Source organism: Protomyctophum bolini (genome assembly GCF_963924005.1).
Source record: "Protomyctophum bolini genome assembly, chromosome: 24".
In the NCBI taxonomy this organism is placed as follows: domain Eukaryota; kingdom Metazoa; phylum Chordata; class Actinopteri; order Myctophiformes; family Myctophidae; genus Protomyctophum; species Protomyctophum bolini.
In genome coordinates this window covers 6,459,579-6,467,628 of record NC_137885.1, presented here as the reverse complement: position 1 = coordinate 6,467,628, position 8,050 = coordinate 6,459,579, and the positions used below count along the sequence as shown (strand labels likewise).

Here is an 8,050-nt window from a genome sequence, read left to right as displayed (position 1 = left end):
ATATTATGGCATATTGTTATGAAAATAACCGATCTGCACACAGGTCACAAGATGTCACATCACAACATGTGAGTTTGTAGGTCTGCAATTTTCAAAATCTCGCCATTTTAGATTTACGTATGAATTTGGCACGAAAATGTTTAAAGAATCGGGTTTCCTACGTCGTCCCACTGGCGGGTACTAGTCTCCAACCTCCAACAAAAAGTTCTCTTGTTCTACAGAGATGTGGGGGGGAAACAGTTAATCCTGTTATAATCACGTTCAAACCTGGTGTCGTCCCTATTTGGGGCATGTCGTTACAGGCGAAAACAGGCGACCTACAAGCTCGCGACGAATCGTTTTTCTTTTTTTTTGCGCGCTACGCTGCCGTATGACGAAACCTAAAAAAACACAGCCCGAGTGTGTTTCACTAAACTATCTCAGATTTTTTTTTTTTAACTCTTGGGATCTGGACTTTTAGACCTTTCGGTGGGGCTCTTTGCCTGTAGGATACCTCTCACACACACACACACAGACATACACACACGCGCGCACACACACCATTATCACCATCAAATTAAATGACGGCTCCTCTCGGGAGTAAGCTCGGTCACCCCCCCCAAAAAAAACAGAATTCTGAGGACATCACGATTTGGGGGCTCGAAGTAAAGTCCTACATAGTCTCTTTGGATGAGGCTGGGTGGTACCGGGTGGTACCTGGTTAATTAATAAAAGAGTAGTGGGGCTTTGCTTTGTCTCTAGAATGGGTGATCTTTGCCACGTTTCAGGTTAAAATCGGACATCCAGTACAGAATAAAGAACAATGGCATGCAAGACTCACATACGGACCGATCCCACCTAGTTTTCTTTTTAATAGAAAATAAAGAATCTCGACATACATACAAGTACTGAGCCCTCGAGAAAAGTCCTCCCCCCCCCCAGAAAACAGCCAAGCGTTATCGAAACTTGGTATGCTGCATTTCGATCCCGTGTCCAAGGGCCTTTCCTCGGCCATTGTTTATATTGTGTTTTAGTTTCCAAGATGGCCGCAGCACCAGGAGGGGGTGGTGGCGGAGGTGAGCGGGCGGGGGTCGACATATGCCCTTAACTGGGCTGCATTCAAGACACTTGCCTTGTGTCTGAACACAGCTTTGATGTATGGATGTGTTCTGCCCCCCTCCCCCCATAAAACAAAATGTTTGGTCAAACCATATGGGCTTTATTAAACATAGACACAAGACAAAATCAGGACAGGCGTCTTGAATAATTTGTGAATGCTGCTCAGTAAGGGCATATGTCGACCGCCACCCACTCACCTCCTGGTGCCGCGGCCATCTTGGAAATTAAACACAATATAAACAATGGGAGAAGGAAGGGGCCGAGAAAGGCCCTTATTTAGTGGGGTGGCGGGGGGGGGGGCTCTGTAACAGTTAAGACCGCGTCGTCGACACAATGGCTGGCTTCTTTTCATATTCAATAAAAGGAGTCCCGTTCTGTGGACATTTAATACATCTTACATTTATATTATTTCATTTCAGTTTTTTTTTTTACTCTACACCATTTTTTTCCCCTACAAATGTTATGTGCTTTTGATTTAAAAAAAAACAACAACAGTCAACAACTGAAGAAAGGAGTTAAAACAAAAATAATCAAAAAAAAAGTTTAGAAGTTTAGTTTTTCAAACGACAATCCCCCCCCCTCACTCCGGCTGTCTGTCTGTCTGTCTGTCTGTCGCCAACGTTTATTGCAAATTAAGTGACAACCTGTATTTTTTTTTTAACACCACCACACACACACTTTTCAAATATGGCACAAGGGTCTGCTTTAAAAATAACAACGCTCCACCTTTTAAACGTGTCGTCGGCTTCGACGGGCGAATATAATAAAATAAAAACAGGAACCACACTGTTATATCTAAAAAAAAAAGAAAATATTAAGACATTAATAATCAATAGAGCAGAATTTTTTTCTTTAAAAAAAGAAAAAGAGGTTTTTGTTGTTTTTCCTCTCTCTCTCTCTCTGTTCATGGAAAACATGCAGTCCTGTCACTCTGCAAGCATGTTAACTCGATTCTGGACCCCATGGGTTGAACAACAACCCCTCCCCGCCCCCCCTCCCTGAAATAAAACAAATAAGAGGGAGGGAGGGTAACGCCGACAACAACAAAAGTATATTGGATGTAATATCATGAACACTGCAAATAAGTGGCCGGCGGTTGTATCTATCCATTCATCCATCTATTTATCCGTCCGTCTGTCTGTCTGTCTGTCTATGCATCCATCTCCGCGATCTCTGTGATGATCATAATAATGGTCCATTATTCATCACAGAGCTGGAGAGAGGCAGTAACATAAGACTTGAGAAATCCAGGTCATTGTGCAGTAGATAGAAGAACCCAATATCCTCCTCCTCCTCCTCCTCGTCCACTTGTTTTTGACCGAGGAAAGGCAGAAAGACAAACTCTTCCCAGCCTAAAAACACAGTATGAGGCCTTGTTTGTACCATGGAGCGTGGTCAACAAAATATACCCATCTCAACAAGTGGGTTAGCCCCAGTGGTTCCCACAAAGTGGGGTCCGGGGACCCCCCAGGGGTCCTTGAGGGAGGGAGTTCCAGGGGGTCAGTCCCCAGCTGAATGACAGTTTGGAACCAAATGGACCCTTATGGGACTGTAACTCTGGAGAGTGTACAAATGTTACATTTGTATACTCTCTCAGAGTTAAATTAACATTGATTTTACAATATAATTTGAGGTGCCAGAGATATGAATACCATTAAATGGGGGGGTCTCTGTAGACTAATATGCACGTCAAACTGGGGGTCCCTGGAAAATCCTTTCAAATTGGGGCCAAACGGGGCTAATTAGTGTCCATTTGGGGAGCCAACTGGTGAAAATAGCCGATATAAAAGCTCACAACGGCAGCACGAAGTGACATGTTGTGAGGTTGAAGATCTGCTATATTCACTAGTTTGGGTCGCGGGGCAAACATACATTTTCTAAAAAAAATTGGGTCAACATTTTGGGAACCACTGGGTTAGCAATCTATAGTCGGTAAGGTGTTGTCACCACTAGACCGCCTATTGACAAGAGTCTCTAACCCCGACTCCGCCAGATGGCGGCAGCAGCGAGTTCCTCCCCCTGCTCCCATCTGGACTCTCTCTCGGGGCAGACTATGCACTTCCGAACCGTTTCTGATCGGAAGCGATATGCGGCCGCTATAGAGGATGGATCAACGCAAGACTGATTACATATTGACATATTGAAGCTGTTCCACGGCGCAATGTAAACACAACCCAACAAGAACTACAACTTCCAAATTATTATGGCGATAACAAGATTTTTGTCCCGCGGCTTCGGGTTCACCGTCTCTGCTCGAGAGACCTAGATCCAGGCAGGAGGAGTGAACTCAATACTGCCACCATCTGGCAGGAGGAGGGAACTCAATACTGCCACCATCTGACAGAGAGTCAAGGTTAAGAGTCTCAACCCCAGTAATGATCAATGCGGTGGATGTTTTCTGTTCCAAGCAATACTGTGGTTTCGTATATTTCGTTTTTCAGACACCCACAATAACCCACTGAAATCTAGCTTAATATGGTCTTTGTTGTATTAAGACATGTATATATATATATATATATATATGTTATACTAATATATATACACGTATATGTATACATATATTGTATATACTATATAATCTTAGTAAATGACAGCTTTGGCACACTCTTCGACGAGCCGCCGAAATAATGATATAGTCCGTCGAAGACACGCGAGCGCTACGCTAGTGTTAACTCGCGACAACGGACAAGATAAAGAGTATATAATCTTTAGTATTATCGTCGTCTTCGTAAAGACCTTTTTGACTATAACGTCACTGTAGTGTTTTGTTAGGCGTTAATAGACATTTAGAACATTAAGCGGAGATGTTCGACCTCGAAGCCGTCGTCATCCGGGCCTCGAGTGTGATTGTTGTCTAACCATTTAGTTACCATATACTCACTGTATATATATCCCACTGCAAGGTCCAAATAAATAGGATTCAAAATAAGGGCAAATTGGCTAAACACAAAAAAGTATATATATATATATATATATATATCAAGAGGAAAATAAAGCAAAAACTAAATTGTAGTGGCCTTAAAAACAACAGTCTCCCAAAAGTATACCGTAGAAACCCCCCCACACACGTTCGCCGCTCCTCGCCGTCCAAAAAAAAGAATAATAAGAAAAATGTTACTGGGAATAAAAAAATAACATGTGGAGTAGTAGTGGTTGTTGAACGATGATTGGGTTTGATTCAGAGAGAATGACCAGGGTTTCAGTTTGTCCTTTCTTTTTTTTTGAGAACTTTTCAAACCACTTTCCCTTCTCTCCCTCTCTCTCGCTCTCGTCGAAACCGTTTCTCTCTCGTCGACCACCATTCATTCCTTCCTTCCACCATTAGTGTGATCATGCTCTGTCTTGAACCAAAGTCTCTGACCTTTTTGACAATTTATACTTGTATAAACCGTCTCGGTATATCCTCCCCATCCCTCCCTCCCTCAGGTGCAGGCATTTGTTCCCGACATGCCAAGAGTCCGACAGTCATTAGTCCGACCCCCTAACCCTAACCCTAAAGCCCAAACCTCACCAAAGGGCCCAGACGGTTTTAGCGTTGTCCCAGCGGTGTGATATGTCCTGTTGCACGTTTGACCCACGTCGTCCCCAAACCACACCAATAAGTCACCGTGCGACTCCTTGACAACCGTTTGGATCAAAGGAGTTGCATGGCGACCCTTTGGTGTGGTTTGGGCTTTTAACCACCACGCACCGTTGTCCAGACTAATGACTGTCTAGCCTGGCCCAGCCAGCGTGCTTTCTGGTCCAGACTAATGACTGTCTAGCCTGGCCCAGCCAGCGTGCTTTCTGGTCCAGACTAATGACTGTCTAGCCTGGCCCAGCCAGCGTGCTTTCTGGTCCAGACTAATGACTGTCTAGCCTGGCCCAGCCAGCGTGCTGTCTGGTCTAGAGGGGTGCAGAGCGCGTGGCGCCTCATAGACCAGGAAATGTAGTTCACTTCCACTCCTAGACCAGGACATGTAGTTCACTTCCACTCCCAGACCAGGAAATGTAATTCACTTCCACTCCCAGACCAGGACATGTAGTTCACTTCCACTCCCAGACCAGGAAATGTAGTTCACTTCCACTCCCAGACCAGGACATGTAGTTCACTTCCACTCCCAGACCAGGACATGTAGTTCACTTCCACTCCCAGACCAGGAAATGTAGTTCACTTCCACTCCCAGACCAGGAAATGTAGTTCACTTCCACTCCTAGACCAGGAAATGTAGTTCACTTCCACTCCCAGACCAGGAAATGTAGTTCACTTCCACTCCCAGACCAGGACATGTAGTTCACTTCCACTCCCAGACCAGGAAATGTAGTTCACTTCCACTCCCAGACCAGGACATGTAGTTCACTTCCACTCCCAGACCAGGAAATGTAGTTCACTTCCACTCCCGGACCAGGACATGTAGTTCACTTCCACTCCTAGACCAGGAAATGTAGTTCACTTCCACTCCCGGACCAGGAAATGTAGTTCACTTCCACTCCTAGACCAGGACATGTATCTCGATCCCCCCAGGCTTTTTTTTTTTTTTTTAGCCCAATGCGAAGGAAGATCAAAAACCCCCGGGTACAGAGGCCGTACAATGACCGTCGGACTCTTGGGCGTTGTCGGATAAACGTCTAGCTACCATACCTCCCCTCCCTCCCTCCATAACCGCCCCCCCCCCCTCCTCCTCCCCCTCTCCTTCACCTCCTCCTCCTCCTCCTCAGTCAGAGGTTCCGGTTGTCTTCCTTCAGTCGGCGTAGTGCATGATGGACTCCACATAGTTCCCGGGGAAGAGGCCCGTGGTGCCGCACATCACGCCCTCGTACCACCCGTCGTCGTTCTTCTTGATGACGTAGATGATGGCGCCCTCCTGGAAGGACAGCTCGTCCTCCTTGTCCCGCGCGTAGTCGTAGATGGCCACCACTAGGGGGCAGAGGAGAGAGAGAGAGATTTTGGTTTACTTGAACCCATTCTGACCTGAGATCAGATTCTAAAAAATGTCTTCTACATCCGGCTGACAGTTTTCTGAAAAGGCTATGTTTCTGTGTCAGTCGTTCTTTGGGGTTTTTCAAAAATAACAGACCTACAAGGTCGTAGCGCGCCACTAAATGGGTTAAGATTTAGATCTGGTGGTTCTCAACCTGGGGTCTCCCCACAGGATTTATTTTCTTATTAAAGTTTTTTTTTTTTGGCCCAGATGACAATTTAACTTATTTAGACCAGAGAACTGATTCTACAAAATTAATGTCATGACAGTTTTCTGATGAACCTATGTTTCTATGTCAGTAATGCTCAAACTTTTTCATGTCAAGGACCCACAATTGTTAAGGGCGGCTGTGGGTCAGGAGGTAGAGCAGGATCGTCCAATGATCCGTGGGTCGGCGGTTCGAATCCCGGCTCCTCCTGTCCTACATGTCGAAGTGTCCTTGGGCAAGAAGACACTGAACCCTACGTTGCCTCCAATGAGTGGGTCGGTGTGAGCTCGCCACCATCGGTGTGTGAATGTGCGAAGTGAGGACACTGGCGTCGACTGTTCGCCGCTTCACCTCCCAACGTATGAATGAATGGACCATTGTGAAGCGCTTTGAGCACTCGGAAAAGCGCGATAAAAATGCAATTCATCATTAATTCATAGATGTTGTTCCAGGGTTAGCTTTTGTAACTACGCACGTATCTCTGTTGACAGTAGTGTTTTCATACTGGCATACCTGAAGAATATTACAGGGCAAGGTTCGAGCCAGAAAACGACAAAGAGACATGACACTCCACTACAGACGGACTGCCCTGTAAACCATGTCCTCTGAAACCACGACCTGGTGACCTTAAAGATGACGCGTCAATGTAAAGTTAACAGTTACTGGAAGTGTTGACAGCAGTTCCTGGGAACTAGTAGGAGGATGTCAAGGAAGGGGGAAGTGTATACCGGACTGCCTTAGTTATCATCGTTAGGAAATGTGCCCATGTGATAGATGACTCGTACATACTGTAAAGTTACACATCAGCGTGTCAGATGTCTAATTTTAGAAGGCTCGATAAAGTAAGAGAAATTCTCAATCACTCAAAAAATAAATGTTGAAAAAAAAACTAAACGCTCTGGTAAACGCTATCTAGTATAACATTTTAGTCATTATTTAACCCATTCTGAACGGGAATCCATTTTGGTGTTAGCGTCATGTTGTGCTAAAAATAGCAGATCTACAAGCTCATAGCGCATAGATCTGCTATTTTCAAGGGCCTCTGGGGGCATGAAAAAACGCTAGACATAATTAATACATTGTTAATGAATAATTAACTAGGTTTACATTATAGTACAGTTTAGAAAATGCTTTACAGCGACGCACAGTTTATAGAAAGAAACCTGTTGCAGTTTTTCTCTTTTGACCTGACGGCAGCAAAAAATAAAAGAAAGTGTGTAATGCAATATAACCCCAGCGTTCCTATCTGTGTGAGCAAACACAGTGAATCTCTCGCTCTGTGGAGAATTGCAGAGTTATTGAAAAATAGCAGATCTACAAGCTCATAGCGCGCCACCGAGTGGCACGCTATGAGCTTGTATAGGTCTGCTATTTTTGAAAAATCGAAGAACGACTGACATTTTTTATAGAATCTGATCTCAGGTCAGAATGGGGTTAATCAGACCAGTGTGTTGTCCTAGTGGGAACCATCGTATGAATCTGATCTCAGGTCAGAATGGGTTACTACGTACCTTTCTCCAGGTAGGTGCGGGGCGCCCACGGGGGGTCCTCCTCGGCGTAGGGGTCGCTGTACTCCACCACGGCCGACTCCTCCTCTTCCTCCTCTTCCTCCTCCTCCTCCTCCTCCCCGTCATCCTCGTACTCCTCCGGCGGGGGCGGGGGAGGGGTGGCCTCCTCAAACACCGGCTCCTCAGCGGGGGGAGGCGGCGGGGGCACGTCCGAGACTACACAACGAGGAGGGAAGGAAGGAAGGGAGGGAGGAAGGGAGTGAAGGAAGCAGGGC

At 45.7% G+C, this 8,050-nt stretch overlaps 1 protein-coding gene across 5 annotated transcripts in view; it reads right to left on the bottom strand.

Annotated features, from left to right (window-relative positions):
- Nucleotides 1-5,776: 5,776 nt before the first annotated feature.
- The window catches only part of abi2b (abl-interactor 2b), a 42,434-nt gene continuing 40,160 nt past the window's right edge, over nt 5,777-8,050 (bottom strand). For all 5 annotated transcript variants that reach the window (XM_080758726.1, XM_080758727.1, XM_080758728.1 and 2 more), the window contains 2 exons: nt 7,779-7,991; nt 5,777-5,995 (listed from right to left, as the gene is read on the bottom strand). In XM_080758726.1, coding sequence (XP_080614852.1) covers nt 5,820-5,995; nt 7,779-7,991 — 389 coding nt within the window. In that variant the 3' untranslated portion in view covers nt 5,777-5,819. The remainder of the gene's footprint in view (nt 5,996-7,778; nt 7,992-8,050) is intronic.